Raw genomic sequence first — 24,655 nt, forward strand, 5'->3', positions numbered from 1 at the left:
GCAACCGCAGCCCTCACAGCTCCTCCCTGGGCACCCATGGGACCTCACAGCTACTCCTGGGGCAGCTGGGAGCCTTCACAGCCACCCCCTGGGTGAACCACGGCCCTCATGGCTGCTGCCTGGGGCAACCAATGACCCTCACAGCTACTCTGTGGGGCAACCAGGGCCCCTCAGGGCTACCACAGCACTCACAGCCGCTCTATACGGCACACATAGAACTTCAGAGCTGCTCCCTGTGACAACCGCAGCCTCACGGCCGCTCCCAAAGCACCGCCAAACCCCTACAACGACCCGCCTCCGCCGCCATTGCTGCCTCCCGGGCGCAGCCACGTGAGCCACCGCTGTCACGTGACTTACAGCGACCCCCCCCACGCTCGGCCCCCCGAGCGCGAGCGTCACGTGACGCCGGCCCGAGCCACGCGCGCCGCCAGCGCCCCCTGCCGGCCCCGCCCCTCTCGTGTCGCGCAACCGGAAGTGCGTCAGCGCGAAGCGGCCGGAAGCGGCGGGGCGGAAGCGACGCGCGGAGGCGGTGGCGGCGGGGCTGGAGCTGGGGGCGCCTGCGGGGCCCGGTAAGTGCAAGCGGAGCTAGCACGGGCCCAGGCGCCCCAGGGTCCCTTTCCCTCTCCCCCAGCTGCTCCTCTCAGCGGGAGGGGGCGATACCGGCGCCTTGGCGGAGTCCCTGGAGCTGCGCTGCCCGGTGAGCGCGGCTAACGGAGGTTACGGCTGTAGCGCGTACGGGTAGGCAGGGCCGCACGGGTTCGCAGCTGAGAATCATAGAATGGGTTGGGTTAGAAGGGACCTTAAAGCCCATCCAGTTCTACGCCCCTGCCATGCGCAGGGACACCTCCCATTTTGAGTAACCGGGATCCGGTTACTCAAAGCCCCATCCAGCCTTGAACGCCTTAGGGTTGGGGCAGCCATCACTTCTCTGGGCAACTCGTGCCATCGTTCTCGTGTAGAACGTCTTCCTGATGTCTAATCTGAATCTTCCCCCTTCTAATTTAAAGCAATTCCCCCTCGTCTTATCACTACAGGCCCTTGTAGAGCATGAGGAGGAGCGACGAAGCTGGTGAAAAGGCAGGAGCACGAGTCTCACAAGAAGTGGCTGAGGGAACTGGGGTTGTTTAGCCTGGAGAAAAGGAGGCTGAGAGGAGACCTTATCACTCTCTATGACTACCTAAAAGGAGGTTGTAGACAGGTGAGTGTTGATCTCTTCTCCCAAGTGATAGGTGATAGGACAAGGAGGACTGGCCTTAAGCTGCGTTAGGGGAAGTTTAGATTAGATGTTAGGAAAAATCCCTTCACAGAAAGGGTTATCAAGCACTGGCAGATGCTGCCCAGGGAGGAATTTAAAAGGCAGGTAGATGAAGTACTTAGGTATATGAGTTAGCAGGGGACAAGTATGGTTGGAATTGATCTCAAAGGTCTTTTCTAACCTATTGATTCTATGATTGTTAAAACTTGGCTTTGGTTCTGAGGAAGAGTAGTCACCTACTGCAGATCCAGTCTCAACAGGTGGGAGAGCAGCACTGGGGGAACAATGATGCTGTTAAAGAGAATGAAAACCATTGCCACAACACAGGTGCTTCTCTTTCCTATCGTGTCTGTTTTGTGGGGAATTCTGGGTTTGAACAGGTTTCAAACTCTTTGCTCAGTAAAGGCCCAGTCCTCACTGTCCCCACTACCAGGGTTGGGCAGGGGTGGAGAGAAAGAACAAACTACATCAAAAGCCGTATCCTGGGTTGGATCAAATGAAGTGTGGCCAGCAGGGCGAGGGAAGGGATTCTCCCCCTCTCCTCTCCTCTTGTGAGACCCCACTTGAAATCCTGCATCCAGTTCTGGAATCCCCAACAGAAGAAGGAGATGGAACTATTGGAATGGCTCCACGTGAGGTCACGGAGATGATCTGAGGGCTGGAACACCTCTGCTATAAGGACAGGCTGAGAGAGTTGGAGTTGTTCAGGCTGGAGAAGAGAAGTCTCCACGGAGACCTTAGAGCAGCCTTCTGGTACCTGAAGGAGCTCCAGGAAAGCTGGGGAGGGACTTTTTACAAGGGTTTGGAGTGGTAGGACGAGGGTGAATGGCTTAAACTGGGAGTGGGAAGAATTAGATTAGACATTAGGAAGAAATTCTACGCAATGAGGGTGGTGAGGCCCTGGCACAGGTTGCCCAGAGAAATCATGACTGTCCCATCCCTGGAGGTGTTCAAGGGCAGATTGGATGGGACTTTGAGCAACCTGAACCAATGGGAGGTGTCCCTGTCCATGGCAGGGGGTTGGAATTGAATGATCTTTAAGGTCCCTTTCAACCCAAACCGTTCTATGATTCTTTGAAAAGTGGCCAGTTTGTGCTCTGATGTCATCATCTGGTGGGGAAAAAAAAATCTTTCCCTATTGTTTTTCTTTTCAGCCCCAGTGCAGGAGTGAACTGTGGGCTTTAGGCCAAAAGGAGCTGTTTTACCCGCAAGATTGCTGTGACCTGGGCTGGAGTGCTGAGGAGATGTCAGTGCTGCTGGGCAGGGGAGAACAGTCGGGGAGCTGCAGCTGAGGATGATTCCAGCATAGATCCTGCACTGCCCTGGATGGTGGGTGCTGGTCTCCTCTCCCAAGTAACAAGCGATAGGACAAGAAGAGATGTCCTCAAGTTGCACCAGGGAAGGTTTAGATTGGATATCAGGAAAAAATTCTTCACTGAAAGGGTTCTCAGGCACTGGCAGATGCTGCCCAGGGAGGTGTTGGAGTCCCTATCCCTGGAGGGATTTAAAAGACGGGTAGATGAGGTGCTCAGGGATCCAGTTTAGTGGTGGACAGGTATGGTTGGTCTCAATAATCTCAAAGTTCTTTTCCAACCAAGCAATTCACAATGACCACAAGCACAGGCAGTGTTTCAGAGTTGCATCCATTTCCCCTCTCACAGAGCAGATCCTTCCAGGCAGGCAACATCCCTCCAGGAATGTTGTTTTCCCTGATGTTCAGCTGTGAAGTTGTGCTCTTGGCCAAGAACTTGGCTGTAAGCATGACACACAGACATGCACGCAAAGCTGTTCCCATTCCAAAGGCCATGAGGCGCTTTCGTAGCCTGCAGGGCCCCACTTCAAGCCTTACATTGTAACTGCCTTTTTGGAGTCTCTGGAAGTGAAATTTCTGGAGAGACTTGCCCAGAGGTGGGAAGAAGTTTGGCTGCATTTGAACAGGGAGGTGGGAGGACGAAAGAAGGTTGATTACTCAGTGTAACAGTAGGAGAGGAGAATTGAGGAAAGTTGTAGGTTGAGTTGGAAGAGAAGCGTTGTAGGAACTTAAAAGATCACAAAGATTTAGGCTGGGGGTAGTTGAAAGTCATGGGCAAAATGCTGCTCGGACCCAGCCTTCTATTCAAGAAGAATTTGGCCAACACCCTCAGACACGCATGAATGTTGGGTTTGTCCTGTGCGGGGACAGGAGCTGAACTCTATGATCCTTGTGGATCCCTTCCAGTTCAGGTCAATTGATGATAAGGTGCTTGAAGTGTCTCAACACAGCCCGATCTCTCTTCCCTGTGTGTGGTCTTCTCTCTTTTTGCTAGATTTGGAGCAGAGGAGGAGAGAAATACTCTATTTGATGAAGAGCTTCCCAAAGCTTAACGCTAAATAGCATGGAGGGTATTGTCAGCAGCACTCAGCGTTCACCTTTGGAGCCGTCGGTGTGTGAACACTGTGGCTTTCACTCTCTGATGTTGAGGTGGGGCTGTGGTCGCTGAGAGGGCGGGTTTCTGGTAGCACCAGGGGCTGGGTTTCTCAGGTAGGAATGGCAAACAGAAGTTGTTTTAAATAAACAACGTGCCCCTCAGTAGCAAGTGCCTGTCTCTCAGTAATAGAAAAGTAGATAGCAAACATGCAAAATAGAATCAGACAAGAAAAAGGCAAGGTAGGATAAATCTCTTGTCCCAGATCGTCTTTGCAGCTGGAAGCAGTCCCTCTGAGCACCCTCTAGGACAAGCCCTATGTGGTGCCAAAAGAGAAGATGATGCCAGCAGGGCTGGAGTCTCCTTCTCCTAGCTGCATGCAGGTCTCAGCCATGCCCGCTTCATGGCTGCCTGTCTCCAGCCACATGGAGACGGCACTGTGGCACTTGCAGCCAGCTCAGGCCAGACGTCACAGCCAGTGCAGCCAGGAATGGTATTTGCACCAAACATTTCTTCGTGCTAAATGGGAGAGCTTTGAAATCCAGCTCCTGATCGCTGCTGCTGACGGTATTGCAAGGCCTGGGCTGTGCTGCAGCATCGTGGCTCTTGGCTGAGGTTTTACTCTCTGCGATCTGAGCAGGCTTTTCCTTTTTCTGCCTCATAAGGGAGTCAGGAAGGGGTAGAGTTTCTTGCTGGTTGATATGTGACTTCTCCCACTGGAAGGGGATGATTCCTGCCCTGCAGCTGCCTGGGTGATGAGAGCAGCACAGCTGCAAGGGCCTGGGGTCTGTGGGGTAGAGCGTGATCTGCAGCAGGGAGCCACCTCCTGCTGTGCCTTGAGACAACAAATACCTTGCCCAGCAAACGTAACGGCTGCTGAGTCTCTCACAATATCTATCAACCATTTACTGCTCATCTTAAAAACTCATTGGCCTCTTTCTTGTACCATCCTCCTTGCATGGCTGTCTCCAGGAATCTTCATTTCACCCTGCCTTCCGTCTTTGAGCCCTCTGTTCTCCACCCAGGATGCTTTTTCCACCTCTCCTGCTGGAGCTGCTGAGAGAGTTCATGCTGTGGCAGCTTTTCCTCACCCGGCAGCTGGTGGTTGCTGCTCCCAAGTTCTGCCAGTGGAGCGGAGGATGCGAGATCTCTTTGGCTGCCTTGGTGTGAATCAATCTCAGACAGTTTAAGTGAGCCACTTGAGTTTGCACTGGAGCAGATCAGGAGTGCCCCTGTGTGAGTTCTGCACTGAGATCGTGTCCTCTGACAGAAACCGAGCCCTGTCGAGGCAGAGGTAAAGCTGCCTGGGGGGATAACAGCCTGCAGAGAGCAGCAGGCTGCTAGTGTCCATGCCAGATCAGGGATGTCTTCCCTGTCTCTCTGTTCTTGCTGCTTTTGCTGTGGTGGGAGAGTTCAGGGCGTTTAAGAACCATCCTCCCACAGGCAGCACCCCACATCTGGCACCAAGAGGGAGCCAAGATTGTCACTTCAACTCTCCCCATCCTCCCTGCCTTCCTGTCTCGCCCTTCCTTCAGAGGAGCTGGTGCTTTGTCGTTGTGATGCGGGAATGGATCATCTGAGGGGTCATGGGTGATTCCTCTACTCCAGCTTACGTTCAGCCAGAGCTGCTTGTGGGCCCTATCCCATTGCAGCCCTCTCCACTCCCTCCAGAGCCCTCAGCCGCTCCTTCTCCTTCCCCAGGGGATCCATTGTACTGCTACAAAGCTGAGTTTGCCTGTGATGATTTGACATCTCGATCTGACCCTGACTGGGAAACCATACGTATGAGCACAGTGCAGGGGAATGCCTGTGAAGGATTTATGCCCCCCCATGTGGGAAGCACAGATGCTAATTTGCATCGCTGTTGCATTATCTGCCAGGCTTCGGCTTTCCTGATGGCTCAGCACCCTGTGGTAATGCGAGCACAAATGGTTTTAAAGTTGAAAACACCAGGTCTAATGCATCATCGGGGTTGGTCGGGCAAGCTGGGGAAAGGTCTGTTACTCTGGGCGCTGACCTGGTGCTTTTATTTAGTCAGCATCTGAATCGATGTGAACGAACTTGTTTGACGCCTGTGCAGGCTGACAGCTGGACTCCTGACAGGTTTCTCATCCTCACCCTCTTTGCTGTAGCTCGTTTACGCAGGAGTTAGGAAGGTGCCTGTCATTTTATATCAGAAATGGTGTGGCTGGCAGGAGTAGGGTAGGGTTCATCCCCTTGTAATCAGCGCCGGTGGGGCCGCAGCTTGGAAATTGTGTTCAGTTTGGGGTTCTCACTACAAGAAAGAAGTTGAGGGTCTGGAACACATGTAGAGAAGGGCAACAAAGCTGGGGAAGGGTCTAGAGCACCGGGGTTATGAGGAGCAGCTGAGGGAACTGCGACCATTTAGTCTGGAGAAGAGGAGGCTGAATGGAGACCACATTGCTCTCCACAGTTCCCTGAAAGGAGGTTGTAGCAAGGCGGGTGTTTGTCTCTTCTCCCAAGTAACAAGTGATAGGACAAGAGGAAATGGCCTCAAGTTGCACCAGGGGAGATGTAGACTGGATATCAGGAAAAATGTCTTCACTGAAAGGGTTGTCAAGCACTGGCAGAGGCTGCTCAGGGAGACGTTGGAGTCCCCACCCCTGGAGGTATTTAAACGACGTGTAGATGTGCTTAGTGTCATGGTGTAGTGGTGGAGTTGGCAGTGTTAGGTTCACAGTTGGACTTGATGATCTTAAAGTTCTTTGCCAGCCTTAATGATTCTGTGAAACTAAGATTTCTGTACTTTAAAACTGTGGGAAATGCTCACAAATCTGAAGCGTAAAGCCCTGTTCCCTCTGGTTCTCAGCTTAGGATGTAGCATTTCACAATGACTCGTGTCACTTCTGCCGTACTCTTCCCGACTTTGTTCTGGGGCCACATTTCTCCTTTCCAGTATCCTCCACTGCAGATTAGGGGCCAGCTTTCACTCTCTGGATCGTTTTTGCGGAGACTTTGCTCACAGCCTCCACATGCTGTCTCTATTTTAAATACATAATTTCTCTTGAAGCAGCAGCTCCGCTGCAAAAATAGGTTTTCATTGCTTGGAATGAAAGAAAAGCAGTTTGGGTCTCTTAAAAATGAAAAAGCGATGACTTCTGTTAATTCCCACCGTCTCTCCTGGGTTACTTGTAGCTGCTGAGCAGCAGGGAGTGCTCCCCTGATTTTGGGTGTTCCAGTCACCTGGGTGCCTGTCTCAAACTGCCTTTGCATGAGGACACTCGTTGGCGGCTGACTTACGGCGTTGCAGGGAAACAGTTGCCCCAGCAGGGGAAGCACTGGCATCACCTCACTCTCAGTAGCATAAAGGATAGAATAAAACGTGCTTCGTGTCATGTGGAAGCCACTCATTCTCCATCTGCCCTTTTTTCAGTACCTGGAAGCAATTCTGACCCCAGTAAATTGTGATCCATGGCTACAGTGCTAATATGCCGAAGATTTCCAAGGCTGAGCAGGGTGACTACATTTTCGACTGCAGCCAAGTGCAAGGCCGAGAGCGGAAGCAGCAAAAGTAACCAGATAAAGGAAGAGGACCCAGAAACAGCAAACAGCAGAACCGAATCTGCGGCCACCATCCAGTTGCTGAATCCATTGGGCTACAAAGTGTCGTATAATCCATCTGCCTATGCCAAAAGCAGAGCTGCCTCCCAGCACCACGCTGCTAGAAGCAGTGACCAGGCACTTGGGGATGCTTTCACCAGCCCTGGTGCCACACAGGTCCAACATTCCTTTGGTGCCACCGCCTCCCAGGCTTTGCCACCTATCAAAAATGCCCTGCCAAAGCCCACACCGCTGCCTGAGCAAGGCATCCAGGCACATCTCTCTACGGCACAAACCAAGGAGGAAGCAGTAGAGGAAAAAGCAGAGATGCATGACTCCAAGGAGGACCCTCGGTTATTTCAGAAGGGGAGGCCCGAATACCGATCTCTCAGCTGTGACAAGTCTGAGCCAGTAGAGACACTTCCTTTAGAAGAAGGTGACTCGATTTTACACAGTGTGGCCCTCAGTAAGGACTGCCAGGGCCCAGGAACTATCACAGATTATTTTCGCAAGCTGAGTCGTTTGCCAGGGGAACAACATGCGGCATTGTTGTCCGAACCCAGATTTAACATGCTGTGTTGCTGTGCTGTCAAAAAAATCAGATTGTTCAGTACTTCCGACCTCATCGATGTGTTAAAGGCTTGTGTTCGTTTGGCCGTTCCACCTACCCACCATCTGCTGAACGCCTGCGAGAGCGAATTCTGCCGCCGGGCGTGGGACATGAACCTGGACCAGCTGCTGCTGGTGGCCGATTGCTGGCGCTGTCTGGATCGCAGCGTCCCATCCTACCTGAGCATTTTGTTCAGCTATGCCAACATGCACTGGAAAGACCTCACTTTGCCCCAGTTTGTTCAGCTCATTTATATCGTCGGTGAAGGCCGGAGGTCACCTGCAGACCTGGCGCAGAAGGTGGAGAGCATGATTCTGAAGTACATGGACTCTTTCACTTTGGAGGAGGTGGGCGCTATCTGCTTGGGGCTCTTCAAGTCTGTCAGCGGGATCTCTGACCACGTCATGAGGAAAATTGCGGACAGGGTCTCCTTGCAGATGGAAGACATGAGCACCTACGCTTTGGTGAACGTGCTCAAAATGCTTCGCTACACACGCATGGACCACTTGCCCCTCTTGAAGGAACTTGGAAAGGTTATTCCCGCTCGGATTCCTGTGGTAAACATCCAGGGCATCATGCACATCACTCTTAGCTGCTCAGCCCTACACTACTTTGATGAAGGCATTATGACTGCTGTAGCCATGTCTTTGCCTTCTAAGGTGACTTACTGCCGAAGCAAAGATGCTGCCAAGTTCTTGTGGTCATTTGGATGCCTGGACTACGAACCTCCAAATGAGGAGGAGTTTTACTCCTGCCTGATAGAACAAATGCATAGAAAACTCCATGAATTCAGAAAGTTTCCAGAGCATCTCCTTACTGGTTTGCTTGGCCTGGCCTTTGTCAAACGCTTCCCAGAGGAGCTGATAGACTTTGCTTTGAGGGATGAGTTTGTCAGGAAAACAAGAAGCAGTAAATATGAGCTCAAAAAGGACCTATTCACCCTTAGTAAGAGTGTTGAGATTGAGTGCCCAAGCTACCAAGGCAGCCTTCTTCCACCTCAGCTTTGCCAAGAGATCACCGAGATGGTGTTGAACTTTGCAGAGCAAGAAATCTACGTCAGGCCTGAAATTGTGGAAACGTCATCTCTTCTCCAGAGCGTATTAGGTGGCCCTGAGTATGTGAAGAACCACATGATCCTGCCTCACACGAGATCAAGCGACTTGGAGGTACATTTGGCCATGGATGGACGTCCCATCCCTTTCAACTCCCAAGACTCTGTTGTGGGTACGAAACTAAAAGACATCGGTATTAGTCTGACAGATGACTTAATGACTCAGCTGATAAAAGGGAAAACTAACAGCCAGTCTCCCATGGAAATGGAAAATGAAGCCAGGGATCGCAGTCAGGAAGAAGCACAGACACCACATGCTGGAGATCCTGCAGCACGTTCAGGTGGAGCTTTTCTCACGGATACTGAATTGAAAGTTGAGCCTAGATCAGGGCACTGGTTTGAACCCTCCCTTGCATTGCCTCAGCAGCCTCAGAGGGTGAAATTGGCTATTCAAGTGTCCAACCGAAACCACTACTGCTACTGCTCCAAGCGGCTCTTGGGGCTGCACTGCTTGAAACGGCGGCAGCTGAGGCAGCTGGGGTATGTGGTGGTGGAGCTTCCATTCTGGGAATGGTTTCCTCTGCTCAAACGCACGCGTTTGGAGAAACTGAGCTACCTCCATTACAAAGTGTTCGACCCAGCACTGCTCAACAGGTCTGCCTAGTCTGGGATGCTGCTGTCTCAGAGGCCAATGTGGCCTCCCAGATCTCTCTCTTGCTCAGATTGCTGGTTAAAACATCTCTGAGCATTGGTTAAGTTGTTATAGGTGCTTTGTGTGCTCAGGCTGCCTTGCATTAGCCAGTTCTGCTCAGCTGACAATCACATGTCCCATGCTCTGCTTTTGTACATAGATCCCTAGATGCTTCCATAACAAATAAAAACTACTGTCCTATTCATTTTTCTCCGTGATTACTTATTTGTCCACCCACAGTGAAAATGGATGCATTTCAGAGAAGCATAGAATAGAATCATAGAATCATTTGGGTGGGAAGAGACCTTAAAGATATCCAGTTCCAACCCAGTGCCAGTGTTGCCCCAGCTCCTCATCATGAAAAATTTCTATGAAATGTCTAATCTAAATCATCCTTCTTCCAATTTAAAGCCATTCCTCCTGGTCCTATCACGCCAACCCCTTATAAAAAGCCCTTCCCCGGCTTTCCTGTAGACTCTTCCAGTACTGGAAGCTGCTCTAACGTCTCCCCAAAGCCTTCTCTTCTCCAGGCTGAACAACCCCAGCTCTCTCAGCCTGTCCTCATATCATCTCTGTGGCCTTCTGTGGACCTGTTCCAACAGTTCCATCTCCTTCTTATGTTGGGGATTCCAGAACTGGACACAGCACTTCAGGTAGGGTCTCACAAGAGCAGAGTAGAGGGGAGGAATCCTCTCCCTCGCCCTGCTGGCCACACTGCTTTTGATGCAGCCCAGAACACGGTTGGCCTTTTGGGCTGCGAGCGCACATTGCCGGTTCATGTCGATCTTCTTATCAATGAGCACCCAAAGTCATTTCCCTGGGGCTGCTCTCAATTGTGTTGTTCCCCAGCCTGGATTGAAACTGCAGATTGCCCTGACCCGGGTGTAGGAGCTTGCACTTGGCGGTGTTGCACCTCTTCTGAGGCTGGTGACTCTGAGAACAGGGATAATGCTTGCGATATTTGGGAGGGAACTGGGGTGGGCTTTGGCCATGAAGTTGACTTGGGTGCCAGGAACACACATACTTATTTTCTTGCTATACCCAGCACCATCAAGCTGGAGCTGGTGGGCATGTGGTCCGAGTTTCTCCTTCAGGAGCAGGGCAGAGCATAAAAGAGGAATGGTGAGATGGACACTGGTGCTGAGCACAAGCTGCTCTGGTCCCGGCACATCAATCCATGCTCAGTTCTCAGTGTGTCCCTGCCTAGCAGAGACAATTTGCATCCTGTTGACCCTGTTGATGGTGTGTGCTGCCTAATGGGGATGACAAGAAAAAGCTGGGGAGGGGCTCTTTATCCGGGAGTGTAGGGATCAGATGAGGTGGGGACAGTTTTAAACTGAAAGAGGAGAGATTTGGATTAGAGATTAGGAAGAAACATTTTACTATGAGGATGGTGAGGCACTGGCACAGGTCACCCAGAGAAGTTGTGGAGGCCACCTCCCTCTAGGTGTTCAAGGCCAGGTTGCATGGGGCTTTGAGCAACCTGATCCAGTGGGAGGTGTCCCTGCCCATGGCTGGTGGGTTGGAACTGGATGATCTTTAAGGTCCCTCCATCCCAAACCATTCTAATAATTACACTGTCCTCGTTGCAGAGGTGCTCCAGCCCTCAGATTATCTCCACGGCCTCCTCTGGAGCCATTCCAACAGTTCCATCTCCTGCTTATGTGGAAGATGCCAGAACTGGACACTGGACTCCAGGTGGGGTCTCACAGGAGCAGAGTAGAGGGGGAAAATCCATGACACATTCTATGACTCTGTTACCCATCTTGTAGTTAAACCAGCAGTTTCACTCCTGAAAGCCAGACCAGTTCAAAAGCCTGTTTGAACAGTTCCTCATTGGTAGCCCTTTGCTGGAAGCCTGTCAGGCTCAGAAAGCCAGACAGGTAATGTTGGAAGAGCATTCCTTTATGCTTTCCTTGTTCCTGTGTTCTCTGTTGAGGAGCAGGAATTGCTCCTAGTGGCTGTCAGACCTAATATTGGGCTAGAAGGGGTGATCGTCGAGCTCGCTACAGCTCTTTTAGCTTCACACTTGCTTTGCTCAAGCATCAGCATTGCAACTTTCAAGCTTTCCGCAGGCTGGGTTTCTGTAGTGTTGATTTTTAGGTGTTGGATTTATACCTTGGGCGCCACATTTCTTGTTTCAAACTGTTGTGTGTGATGGCACATGGACCAAACTCCCGCACGCTGAGTAGGCAGGCAAAGCAGCTTGGTAACACTCGGCATTCCAGCAGCCGGACCAACGTGCCCCCAGAAGGCCAATTTCAATTTGGCTAAACTAACAGCCTCAGCTGAAAAATCATCAAAAGGCCGCTTGTTCTTGAAGGAAGCGGTGGGTTCCTGATTTGCAAGGTTGCCCAAGGCAATGACATACTAAAACTAAGGTTAATATGAGGTTAAAACTCTTACCTCTTGGATAATTTCATTCTTTAAAGGGATCTGATATCACCAATTCAAGTCACATTTTTTTTCAATGGAAAAGACGTTGTGTTCACTTGAGTTTCTGTAGTGAACACTGTCAGAAGAATCAGCTGGGTCACTCTTCAGCACACAGATGATCTCCCTTCGAGCTATTAAATGCCCTCTGCTCCCTTGAAGCTATTATATATCCATTGTTATTAGTTGTGTTTAAACTTAGCTTCCATCTGGAGCTCCCGGTGCCCTCAAGAAACCTTTCTCTCTGCGGCAGCAGTGTTACCCTCATCCTGAGAGGCCTCATCCCAGCTGGTCGTGTTGGGTGTTGTCCAAGAACACAGACAGGTCCTTTCTCAAGCTGCTGAAGGCAGCAGATAGACGTGGTGTGCAGAGGGAACTGGGTATGGAGGCCAAGTCATAGAAATAGAGAATCACTTGGTTTGAAACGACCTTTGAGATCGAGTCCAACCATACCTGTCCACTATTAAATGATGTCCTGAAGCACCTCTTCTACTCATCTTTCAAATCCTTCCAGGGATGGGGACTCCACCGCCTCCCTGGGCAGCCCCTGCCAGTGCCTGAGAACCCTTTTGGTGAAGAATTTGTTCCTAATATGCAATCTAAACCTCCCCTGGCACAACTTGAGGCCATTTCCTCTCATCCTATCACTTGTTACTTGGGAGAAGAGACCAACTCCTTTCAGGGAGTTGTAGAAAGTGATCAGGTCTCCTCTCAGCCTCCTGAAGATGCGGTTCAAGGAAGCAAGGTGGGAATGGACACCAGCTCTTTCCACCTTCAGAGGCTGCAGTGCTGAATGCATCAGGTAGATCCCAGAGCAGCTCCAGCTGAGGCTGCTGAGAGCTCACTTTGACAACCTCTGATGCTTTGTTGTATCTACAAAACCTCCTGTGTCTTTGATAAGCTTTCACATCTAATTGCTACTCTATCCACAGATGAGGTATTTTTAGTTAAAATAGCCATTTTGTCTTTGATGTTTCTTCACTAATTAATATTAAAGCAATATTATCTCTTGATCCCATCTCTTCATCACATCATTTGGGTTTACATTGGCTTCACTTCTCGGACTCAGATCCGAGCTGCGTTTTAGGAGCTACCAAGCTTGTAATTCACACAGGCTCCGAAACACGAGGTCCTTTCACTGTTCACTGATATTCACTTTCTTTATTTTGTCTTTTTTTCTTTCCACAAGCTGAATCCGATGCACAGCAAGTGAACTCTCTCCAGCTGCCAAGATGGTAATAAACGTCTGTCTCCCACAGTTCAAGCCAAGAATTCACTGCAACAAGGTAAAATAGTGATGTTGAGGGTTAGGGAGTCGGAAGGATGGAGGGGTTAGTTGGAAGTGATGTGCTGGATTGGTTGGAACCAAGGAGGGCTCGTTTGCTGCTCATCTGTAATAATTAGTGTTTCTGAAAACCTGGTTTTTGGCTGGCCGTGCTGGGCTTCCCTGAGAAAACAAAGCAGAGCAAACTCCCGTCGTTTTGAGTGGTCTGGCTGGTTCCAAGAGGGATTTTAGCACAGGAGGCTGTGTGTGTCCCCTGGCAGCAGCAGCAGCGCTGAGGACAATGCAGCTCCAGCCTAGGTGAGATGAAGGCTCTTTAGTCTGCAGAGTTGAGAACATTTTTGTCAATTAAAATCATTTTCCAATGTGGGGGGTGGGAAGGAGGAATGTGACTTGAATGGGTTTGTTCACAGCTTTCTGTTCCAAGCCTGCCAGTCTCCTGTCATTCCCAGCAGGGAGGTTTAGTGAACTAGTGTTGGGAATCTGGGCTCCTGCTTCCCTTTCCCCTTTTGTGCTTGCGTCTTGAGAGAGTCACTGGTGTTTGGGTGCTCGGAATCTGCAGCTCACATGAAGATAAAGCAGAGTTAAAGGCTCAGTACTTAAAAAAAAAATCAGTATTTAGCCATTTCCTAAAGTTACTTTTCAAAACTTGATTTGTTCTGTCCATCCTTTGGTCAATCCCAGTGTTAGAACATTGTAAACCCCCTGTAACCACTCCAGTGGGGCACACACTGTTGGATGGAGGGAAAAAAAGCCCTAGTTTTGCAGGATCTCATAACAAGACAATGATCTGCACAGTGTGCTTTGATTTGAGATACCTTTTCCCCTGCAGTATTATAGGTTTCCCTTTATCCAGTAGAATACACAGCTCTTGACCGTGTTTGTTGGCGTTGTTTTACAAGGTCATTTTTTCAATCCTAAGTTTCTCCTCTGCCTCACACCCTAAAATCCAAGATGGATTCTAAGTGTTATGCTGTGAAAACCACAGCAGAGGTGGGACCGTGTGTCCAGTGCGTGGGGAGAGACCCAAGCCATGCAGCTGAGGATTGGTGCAGTCACTGTGCTCAGGACAGTGTAGAGTGACCACATTAATCAGGTGGAATAAATAGATCTTCCTTGCTCTTATCTGTTTGTTCGGCAAGAGCTGCAGACCTGTTAGGCCCCAGGACTTCCAGGAAAAGGAAGGGCCAGTCTGTCCAGGAGATGGGTGGAGGGTGGGATCACATCTTCTGGGAGAAGTGGGGTGGAACCCAGCCTCCCTTAGTAGGCACAGTAGTGTTGGGCTGACAGTTGGACTTGATGATCTTAGACGTCTTTTCCAACCTTAATGATTCTGTGATTCTCCTTAGTAGCATCTCCCTCAGGGATGGGTAGGGTTGATCCCACAACAGGAGAAGGCAGAAACCTGACCTCCGGGACCTTGTAACTGGGTGATTCAGTGTATGTTCTCACATGGCAGGATAAGCTGACATAATGTTTCACCGCTGTTGAGAGAGAGAAGACTCCTGTTTCGCCCCTGCGCTCAGCCTCTGTTCCCAGCCACATCTCTCCCACTTAGACTCATAGAATCACTAGGTTGGAAAGGACCCACTGGATCATCGAGTCCAACCATTCCTAACAATCCCTAAACCATGCCTCTCAGCACCTCGTCCACTCGTCCCTTAAACACCTCCAGAGAAGGTGACTCAACCACCTCCCTGGGCAGCCTCTGCCAGTGAACATCACTTGATCATCAGGGCCCGCTGCCCATAGCAGGCTGTTGGAACTGGATGATCTTTTAAGGTCACTTCCAACCCAACCACTCTCTGATTCTGTGATGTAGTTCACTGGCTCAGCCAAAATGACAAACCACACGTAATTTTCCATTCTTGTAGTGGTTGAACCAGCTGTGCAAACATCTGCCCAGGTAGTGGAGGGGGTGGAGAGGAGCGGGTGGGACCACGTGGCTAAAGGAGGGCGGGAGCATGTCCGCTCTGCTTCAGCAGCAGGGAGCCCCTGTGTTGTCTCTTCTTCACCTGGAACTACAGCCTTGGTTCCTTGTTTGTTGTCTCAAGAATCTACGTAAGTCTTTGTGAAATTATTTCCTTTTCTTTTCTTGTTTCAAATTCAACCCAGTTTTCTCTCCACACACAGATTTCTGCTGATGGTTACGAAGTGGAGAATCTGATTTCTGAAGACCTCGCCAGGAGAAACCGTGGCTTCCGCAGCGAATACTTTATCAAACCCCCGGTCCATGTCACTATCTCTTTTCCCTTCAACATTGAGATCTGCAGGATTAATATCGATGTCTCATCTGGGGGGTACCAAACTTTCTCCGGGCTGGAAGTTTACACCTCTACCTCGTGCAATAAGACCTCTTGGCAGAGCCCCGAGGGTCAGTTCTCAGGTCTGGCCGGTCAGCCTGTGTCAGACAAAGACACTTTCACGCTGGTGGGGAAAGCAGTCTTAAAAAATCAAAGCAAAGTGACGTTTGGCCACAGAGGCTTCAAGCCGAGGCCGCCCTTCCATCAGATGGAAAATGTCCTCTCCTACCCTGGCTCTGCATCTCAAGATCTCTGGAATAAAGGGCCCGCCTCGCTGAGCAATGTGTCACACTTAAAAATCTGCATCACCCACGTGGCCGGAGGCGGCCTGCCTTGCATTAAAAGGCTGGAGGTGTGGGGACAACCTGCCAAAACCTGCCCGCAGGAGGTGATCGAGGGCGTCTTTCAGGTGGCCTCCCAGTTCTTCGCCCAGGATATCGGCAGCCTCAAGCCAGAGCTCTGGACGCCGATGGAGAGCGACTGTGTACCCTTCAGCGCCAATGACAGCGAGCAGCAAACCCTCCGCAAGCTGGTGGATGTCGTCCAGGACATCCCTGAAGAATTCCTGGACCCTATCACTTTGGAGATCATGACCTTCCCCATGCTCCTGCCCTCCGGGAAGGTGATCGACCAAACCACCTTGGAAAAATGCAACCGGAGTGAGGCTTCTTGGGGCAGGGTACCCAGCGATCCTTTCACTGGAGTGGCTTTCAGCCAGCACTCGCAGCCCTTACCTCACCCTACCCTCAAGGCCAGGATAGACCACTTCCTCCTACAGCACAGCATCCCTGGCACCAACCTGCTCGGGAGAGCTCACGCCTCGGAAACGCTCATACCTTCTTCCATAACAATGTCTTCTCTGAAAAGGAAAATGGACTGTATGGATCAGAGCTCCGTGCAACCACCCTATTTTGCTTCTACAAACTTACTTGTCTCGTCTACCTCAGAGAACAGTGCTAAAAAAATGAAAACTGACAGTGACTCGCATTTGATCCAAATGGACTGTTCGACAGGTATCGTGGCTCCCTACATCACTTGTGTTTCTTGAGTGTCTTAGAATCATAGAATTGCTATGTTGGAAAAGACCTTTGAGATCATCAAAGCCAGGCCAGGTTTTCAAGTCAGGAGGCTCCAGTAGATTCCCATCCCACCTCTAGAAAGCTTTAAGACCATTGTGTTACCCTGTTGATGTCGTGGAAGTTAGGTCATTGTCTCATTCACCTCCCCTCTCCTCAGCACAAACCACCATCCCTGGATGGGGTTTGTTTCCATTCCATTTCACTTTTTCTCATCCGTAGGCTCATCCCTCTCATTATGCTCCTTGTTTCACAGCCTCCTTGTTTGCTCAGGTTGCTGTTTCCCTTTTAGTTCCTATTTCCTTTCGTCTCCTTCCTTCCCAGCCACTGGCGACGTGGAGACAACATTTTTATCACACTGTGCCGGTTTCAAGTTTCTTTATCATGAGTGATTTATTATCCCAGACATCCAGTATGTTCCTGGATGTGCAACAGCAGGAAAAGAAATATCTGGTGCTACAGTGGTGATGGTGCAGGGAGTCCTGGCTGGTGTGGATCTTACCATGAGGATGAGATGGAGCAGAAAGCAAGAATGGGGCACTAATCCTGCTCATGGATTTCCCTCATCAGGCACTGCTGGCTTGGGCTCTTGGTGCAGCTGGTCCCCTGCATGCTCAGTGTCATTGTGTCCCCAAGACAAGCTGGTTTCTTACCCTCTCCTGGGTTTACTTTTGCTGCGGCAGAGGCTGGGCTTTGGGATCATGTCTCTGCACAGCTTCCGATCCACACTAATCTTAGTGCAGCAGCACAAGGGCTCGGAACAGACAGCAGCAAGGGAATTGCAGGCGGTGCAAGGAGGAGAGGCCAGCACAAGCTGGGTGAGACTTGTTCGGTGTTGTCAGCTGGTTAAAATGATAGAACAGGTAGAGACCTTAAGCAAGGGATGTGTCTTGTGTCTAAAAGGGAAGGAAATGGGCACTGCTTTCCCTTTATCCTTGCTTTTCTCAGCAGTCTTGTAGCAGTGCCACTGGGCATAAGCTCCAGGAGTCAGAAAAACAGTCCAGACCTGCAACCCTGAAATAAAGTCCCCAAAAACCTGAGTGGATTCACGGAATCATGGAATGGTCAGGGTTGGAGGGACCTCTGGAGCTCATCCAGCCCAACTCCCCGCTAGAACTAGTTCCCCTTGAGCAGGTTGCACAGGAGCATGTCCAGGTAGGCTTGAATATCTCCAGAGAAGTAGACCCCACCCCCTCTCTGGGCAGCCTGTTCCAGTGCTCCATCTTCCTTACCGGAAAGACTTTTTTCCTCACGTTCACGTAGAACTTCTTGTGCTCTGGTTTGTACCCGTTGCCCTTTATCCTGTTGCTGGGCACTAGTGAAAGGAGTCTGGCCCCATCCTTTTGACCCTTGCCTCTTAGATATTGATCAGCATTGATGAGGTCCTCTCTCAGTCTTCTCTTCTCCAGGCTGAGCAGACCAAGTTCACTCAACCTCTCCTCAAAAGACAGATACTCCAGTCCCCTCATCATCTCTGTGGCCTACACTAGACTCTGTCCAATTGTGCCTTGTCTTTCTTGAGCTGAGGAGCCAAGAACTGGACACAGGACTCCAGATGGGGCCTCACTAGGGCAGAGTGAGGAGAGAGGAAAACCTCCCTTGCTGTGCTGTTCACTCTGTTCTTGGTGCACCTCAGGATACCATTTGCCTTCCTGGCCACGAGGGCACATTGCTTGTTGATGGTCGGCTTGATGCCCACCAGGACTCCCAGGTCCTTCTCCACAAAGCTTCTTTCCAGGAGGTGAGCCTCTAACCTGTCCTGTGTATGGATTTGTTCTTCCGAAGGTGCAGGACTCTGCACTTGCCTTTGTTAAGGCATGAGGTTCCTCTCCTCCCAACTTTCCAGCCTGTCCAGGTCTCGCTGAATGGCAGCACAGCCTCTGGTGGATCAGCTGCTCCTCCCAGTTTTGTATCATCAAGGAAACATGCTGAGGGTCACTCTGTGTCCTCATCCAGGTCATAGGTGAATATGAATGTTCACCCACCTCAGCCCCAGCCGTGCCACAGCTTCTCACCAGGTGCAGACAAACCTTCAGACCCACCAAGCGCTGGGAGCAGCAGTGCAGGATGCTCTGTAGGTCCAGCAGCTCCTGCCCAGCAACGTTCAGGAACTGGAATGGGCTGGGCTGGTGGGGCAGTGACAGCCTTGAGAAAGCAGAGGTGACCTATGGTTCAAAAACCAAGGAGATTAACATCTCTCTCCCCAAACTCTGTTCCGTTTTGTGATTTATTCTCTAAAGACCTTCAGCTTGCTCTCTGTGGTGAAAAGCGTGGCTCCTCTTTATGCTAGATCTTTCACCCGAATCCGCACCCGTTTTGCCATGTTTGCTTTCTCCCTTGGCACAGAAATTCCTGAAATGCATTGGAATTGCTGTCAGCACAACTGTTGTGTGGATAGAACTGCGCTGCACACAGCAATGCTTATATTTGCTGTCCTTAAACTGAGTTACTGCTTTCGGGAATAAATCCTGCTGGAGGGGGAAGGTAAAGTTAAGCTGGAAGTAGGGAGAGAGGCATTTAAGCAATATTATATTTAAGTGAACTTAAAAACAGCAGCAGTGTCTGTGAGGCCAGTCTGGTCGGTGTAAATACACGCTGCACGGGTGTCTTCTGTTTGCGTAAGGGCTCTCTCTAGGCAGGTAAGTTCTGTTTCCTTGTGTCCTCTAAACTAGTGGTCTGTAACGTGTCAAAAGGCAGCTTCTGATGGCTCTAATGCCTGCTGGTACCTGTCACTCGCATGGTCTTTCTTCTAAAACAGCCCTAAATGTTTCAAGGAAAAAGCTGAGTTGGTTCTTTAATTGTAAAAAAATTCTTTAAAGACTTAGAAATTAATTGATGTTTGGAGGTACCGGAAAGAGTAGAGACATGTCAGAGTGCACATTTCTGCTCTGATCACTTAGTCTAAAGCTCATTCCATGTTTTAGGAGGAATCATTAGTTATTTATTGCAGAGGCGTTGTAGCAGCTCCCACTGTGGATGTGTCCTGGTCCCACAGGAGCAGGGACTGCCCGGCAGGTCCTGGAGCTCCCAGGGGAGCCGTGCCTGTACATAAATAAAAGCGTGGTGCTCAGCCCAGGGAGCTCGTGCTTCAGTATTTCATCAGCCTTGATTGCTGTAACAAATAATACAGCTCTGATTCAAAGGTCTTCCTTTGGGAGATGGGTTTAACAGAATTAGTGATGCAGACAGGATTCTCTTATGCATTGTCTTAATTAACGCCTTCGGTGGTGCATAGGACAGAATGCTGCAGGGAAGGGTCCAACCCTGTGCCTTTGGCTTTATCCCTTGACTCAGAACTGGGACAGAGATTAAAAAAGAGTCCTCCAGATTTTCATAGTGGCTTAGATGTTCCCAGTGAGGTGTACGAAGCAAGTCTGGGAGCACTGGGTGAGCAGGAGCTGCCTGGGCCTGGAGAGAAATGGGGTTCTGGATCATTTGGCATCTTGGTCTTGTTCAGACATGCAGATACAATCCAGCACCTGAATGTTGACACAGCATGGCATGAATGCCTGAGGGTAATCCATGGGCCTTTTCATCTTTAGAACCCTAAAGGTCCAGCAGGAAGAGGGAGAGGATTCTACACCTCTGCTCTGCTCTTATGAGACCTCACCTGGAGTCCTGTGTTCAGTTCTGGAGTCCTCAGCACAGGAAGGACATGGATCTGTTGGAGCGAGTCCAGAGGAGGCCACAAAAATGGTCTGAGAGCTGGAGAACCTCCCATATGAGGACAGGCTGAGAGAGTTGGGGTTGTCAGCCTGGAGAAGAGAAGGCTCCAGGGAGACCTTCTAGCACTGAAGTGCTGCCAGTACTGAAAGGGGCTCCAGGAAAGCTGGGGAGGGGCTCTTTATCAAGGAGTGAAGGGATAGGATGAGGGGGGAACAGTTTTCAGCTGAAAGAGGGGAGATTTAGATAAAATATAAGGAAGAAATGTTTTCCTGTGAGGGTGGTGAGGCCCTGGCACAGGTTGCCCAGAGAAGTGGTGGCTGCCCCATCCCTGGAGGTGTTCAAGGCCAGGTTGGATGGGGCTTTGAGCAGCCTGATCCAGTGGGAGGTGTCCCTGCGAGCATAGAACTGGGTGGGCTTTCAGGTCCCTTCCAACCAACACCTTTCTATGTTAATACGAGCCATGGGAAAAGAGGCATTACATCCCCATCCTGGCACTTGGGTGAGGAAAACAGAAATCTGGAGAAAATAGATAGCTGAGCTTCTAAAATCCTGGGCGTTGTTCAAATGGTTCAGGGGCAGAGCAGCATTGCTGTTGTGCAGCAGCTTTCTTTTTCCCAGCATCTGCTCTTCGAGCTTGTGCTTCTTTTTGCAGATCTGATGTCTCACGAACAAAAGCTGTCGGAGAGTTTGGACACTGCCTTGAACTCGGCGCTCAGCTCAATGCCCTCGTTTACGGCCAAGCTGATGAAGAGCCAGCAGCAGGCACAGAGCGAGGGAGGCTGCAGCAGTTTGTGGGGCGTGGGCACCGTCCTCGGTAAGCAACAAACACTTCTGGTTTGCCTTTGGGAGCAAGAATCATAGAATCACAGAATCATAGAATAGTTAGGGTTGGAAGGAACCTTAAAGATAATCTAGTTCCAACCCCCCTGCCAAGGGCAGCGACACCTCCCACTGGATCAGGCTGCCCAAGGCCCCATCCAACCTGGCCTTGAACACCTCCAGGGATGGGGCAGCCACAGCTTCCCTTGGAAACCTGTGCCAGTGTCTCACAGCTCTCATGGTGAAGAAGTTCTTCCTAATGTCCAGTCTAAATCTGCCCCTCTCCAGTTTATACCCATGTAAGGAGAGGAGAGGAAATTTGGACTAGCTTAACAGGGAGGATTGTGCTCCTGCTCAGCATCTTTCTATGCCTGTTTGGACCTCAAAATTCTATATATTCAATACAAAAATATTAGATCATCTCCTGGCAAGTTTATTTAACCATCCCTAGCTACTGCTTTTTTATCTCAGAGTTTTAATTGTTTATTCTCCCCGTGAAGCAAGTTAAGATCATGCTGACCCCCAGAAAGTAAGGAATATGTCTGTGTCCGCAGTCAGGGCACGCTTCAGTACTATGGTTTAACTCAAACGATTCTATGATTCTCTGTGGGAAGTGTCCCTGGCCATGGCAGAGGGGTTGGAACTGGATGATCTTTAAGTTCCCTTCAACCCAAACCATTCTGTGATTTGCCCACGTTGGTGGCTCTCACTCACCTGCCCAAGGACTATCCTGGATGCATTGTGCTGGGACATGGTGCTCAGCCCAGCCCGCACTGGGTTAGATCAGACACAACTCACCCCGTGTTGAGACTTTGGCTGTTCCCGGCAGAGCTCTGGATTCAGGCTGAGCAGCTAGAATGTTGGCAGTTAGTTGCACAAAGCAAGCTGAGGTTGGGGAAGGAATCTGATGTGGGGAGCAGGCTCGAGCCTGTGCCTCCCTGTCCACAGAGATGCAGCCAGAGGGGTGGGTGTTGGTCTCCTCCCAAGCAACAGGTGATAGGATGAGAAGGAATGGCCTCAAACTGTGCCAGGGCAGGTTCATATTGGACATTAGGAAAGACTTCTTCACTAAAAGCGTTCTCAAGCACTGGAACAGCTGCTCAGGGAAGTGGTTGAGTCCCCATCCCTGGAGCTGTTTAAAAGACAGGTAGATGAAGTGCTTAGGGATATGATTTAGTAGTGGACAGGTGTGGTTGGACTTGGTGATCTCAAAGGTGTTTTCCAACATAAGGATTCTATGATTCTATGAAATCTAGCAAATACCAGGAACAAGTAATGGTACCAACAGCACGGGCTGACCAGCCAAGTGTGTGCCCTGAATCCCTTCCGATTTGAATAGATACAGGTCAGGCTGTTGAATCCTCACAGTTTTCATTCTACCTGCTGGCTAGACATGCTAATCCAGCTGTGGATACACTCCCAAAATGATTTCTTTTCAGAAGGCTGGAGCACTTCCCTTGTAAGGACAGGCTGAGAGAGTTGGGGTTGTTCTAGAGAACAGAAGGCTCTGCGGAGACTTTAGGGCAGCCTTTCAGTACTTAAAGGGGCTCCAGGAAAGATGGGAAGGGGCTCTTGATCAGGGAGTGCAGGGACAGGACAAGGGGGAACAGTGTTAAGCTGAAAGCAGGGAGATCGAGATGAGATCTTGGGAGGAAATGTTTTCCTGTGAGGGTGGTGAGACACTGGCACAGGTTGCCCAGAGAGTTGTGTCTGCCCCATCCCTGGAGGTGTTCAAGGCCAGGTTGGATGGGGCTTTGAGCAACCTGATCCAGTGGGATGTGTCCCTGCCCATGGCAGGGGGTTGGAACTGAATGAGCTTTGAGGTCCCTTCCAACCCAAACCATTCCATGATTATTCAGGGTGCAGGGAGGCATTGAACCTTCATTGAACCTCTGATACCCTAACTCTTGGCTTGCTCCTCTTCTCCTGAGCGAGGATCTGCCTGCTCATGGCAGAGAAAGGGTTTGGGGGCACCAGGCCACCCTGAACAAGGACCAGGGCGTGCAGCTCCCAGTGCCTGGCATCACGCTGAAGAGCTTTTGCCGTTCCGCAGTGACATTCAGCTATTAAGCTTTTTCCTGTCCCCTTTAAAATTGCTCCTGTTTAAGAGTTGCCTGAGTAGCCCTTGATAGGTGGTGTGTGATGGGAATGCAAAGCGATACCTAAAGCATTTCACTTGGGAATCAGCGATTTTAATTCACTGGAAAAGCGGAAAGGAGGCCGATTTAGTCTCAGTAAAAGTGAAAAGCCCTTTACAGTCATCTGTCCTCAATTAAAAGCCTAATGGTGCAAATGCTGACGTGATCAAACCCCTCCTGAGCACGACCTGCCTCTGAAGCAAAACCGTTCCATTTCCTTACAATAGTGGTAGAGAAACCAGACCATGGTCCAGAGCAGTGAGAGGCTTTGGCTGTGCTGTTTGTCCACAGAAAGCAGGGCCCTCAGCTCGCAGGCATGTGAGGGGTGGCACGGTGTGGTTTTGTCACCCCCCCTGACCAAGCCGCTTCTCCTGTCGCCTTTGCAGAGCACGGCAGGAGCAGCCAGACCCAGGGATGCGCTTCCTGCAGCAAAACCTTCTCCTCTTATTTCAAAATGGAGCCCATTTACCAGCTTCCCTGTGGCCACCTCATGTGTCGCCCGTGCTTGGCTGAGAAGCAGAAGTCCCTCTCGTTGATGCTGTGCGGGAGTTGTAAAAGATCAGCTGCCACTCACGACATCAGGAGGGTTCACTTCTGACCCCTCAGCTGCCGGAGCCCACCGGGAGGACAAGAACGAGGAGCTGCTGCTGTTCCCTGTGCTGTTATCGATCGTAGGAGGACGAAGGCCTTTGAGAACTTGCCGGATGAGCATCCCGCAATGGCAGAGAGGACTTGGTCTTCTTGTGCTTACAGAGTAGTGGGGGGTGGGGGGTTAGAGCATCGCGCCTGAGCAAAGCGATCCGAGGATAATAAAAGCCATAGCTACTTTAACAAGGAATATGTATTTATATCGAACTGATTTCCACCTGTCGCACCCGCCCTCCCTCACCATCCCAGTGGCTCAGTGGTTTAGCATAGGTGCCTTTGGACTGTGAGTTTAGCTTCCCCGTAAATTGAAACCATTTACATGTTTGACGAGCAGCCGTTCGGTCCTGGACCGGGCGCAGTCCTTGTGGTTGACAACATGCAAAACTACCTGACTTCTCCCTTTTCCCATCTCATCCCCTTCCTCCCTGTGGCGCCTTCGCTGTTGCTGCAGGAGCACATCCTTCATCTTTCCGGAGTCCAGCACGTCACGAGGAGAAGTGGTCAACGCGTGAGTAACTGGCAGCGATCTCATCCTGCTCGAATGAGCTCCTGTAGAAAAGCCATCGCGCTACACCGAACATCACTCTCAGTTTGTGTCGTGTGACTGGACCGGCTCCCGTCTGGCTGATAGACATTTAAGCCTTAATAAAATGATGTTTCAAGTCAGGCTTTCTTTCTGACTCGTAATTGGTCTCATTATGTGTCTTAATGATTTCG

At 50.5% G+C, this 24,655-nt stretch overlaps 2 protein-coding genes across 9 annotated transcripts; both read left to right on the forward strand.

The window, feature by feature from the left end:
* Positions 1 to 490: 490 nt before the first annotated feature.
* Positions 491 to 24,573, forward strand: UBOX5 (U-box domain containing 5). Of its 5 annotated transcripts, none has more exons than XM_054064355.1 (5): positions 491 to 569; positions 13,196 to 13,292; positions 15,422 to 16,604; positions 20,986 to 21,147; positions 23,677 to 24,572. In XM_054064355.1, exons 2-5 carry the CDS (start codon positions 13,239 to 13,241, stop codon positions 23,886 to 23,888), a joined length of 1,611 nt encoding a protein of 536 aa, XP_053920330.1. In that variant the 5' UTR covers positions 491 to 569; positions 13,196 to 13,238; the 3' UTR covers positions 23,889 to 24,572. The 5 variants fall into 5 exon arrangements, with proteins under 5 accessions (XP_053920330.1, XP_053920331.1, XP_053920332.1 ...); XM_054064356.1 differs by having other exon boundaries at positions 560 to 697; positions 23,677 to 24,573; XM_054064357.1 differs by lacking the exon at positions 491 to 569 and adding an exon at positions 1,058 to 1,198 and having other exon boundaries at positions 23,677 to 24,573.
* Positions 494 to 9,842, forward strand: FASTKD5 (FAST kinase domains 5). Of its 4 annotated transcripts, XM_054064354.1 has the most exons (3): positions 1,059 to 1,198; positions 2,410 to 2,584; positions 7,055 to 9,842. In XM_054064354.1, the coding sequence occupies exon 3, from the start codon at positions 7,093 to 7,095 to the stop codon at positions 9,544 to 9,546; it is 2,454 nt and encodes an 817-aa protein (XP_053920329.1). In that variant the 5' UTR covers positions 1,059 to 1,198; positions 2,410 to 2,584; positions 7,055 to 7,092; the 3' UTR covers positions 9,547 to 9,842. The 4 variants fall into 4 exon arrangements, with proteins under 4 accessions (XP_053920326.1, XP_053920327.1, XP_053920329.1 ...); XM_054064351.1 differs by lacking the exons at positions 1,059 to 1,198; positions 2,410 to 2,584 and adding an exon at positions 494 to 569; XM_054064352.1 differs by lacking the exons at positions 1,059 to 1,198; positions 2,410 to 2,584 and adding an exon at positions 558 to 697.
* Positions 24,574 to 24,655: the final 82 nt, after the last annotated feature.

The sequence above is a fragment of the Cuculus canorus genome, chromosome 4, assembly GCF_017976375.1.
Source record: "Cuculus canorus isolate bCucCan1 chromosome 4, bCucCan1.pri, whole genome shotgun sequence".
Classification (NCBI taxonomy): Eukaryota; Metazoa; Chordata; class Aves; order Cuculiformes; family Cuculidae; genus Cuculus; species Cuculus canorus.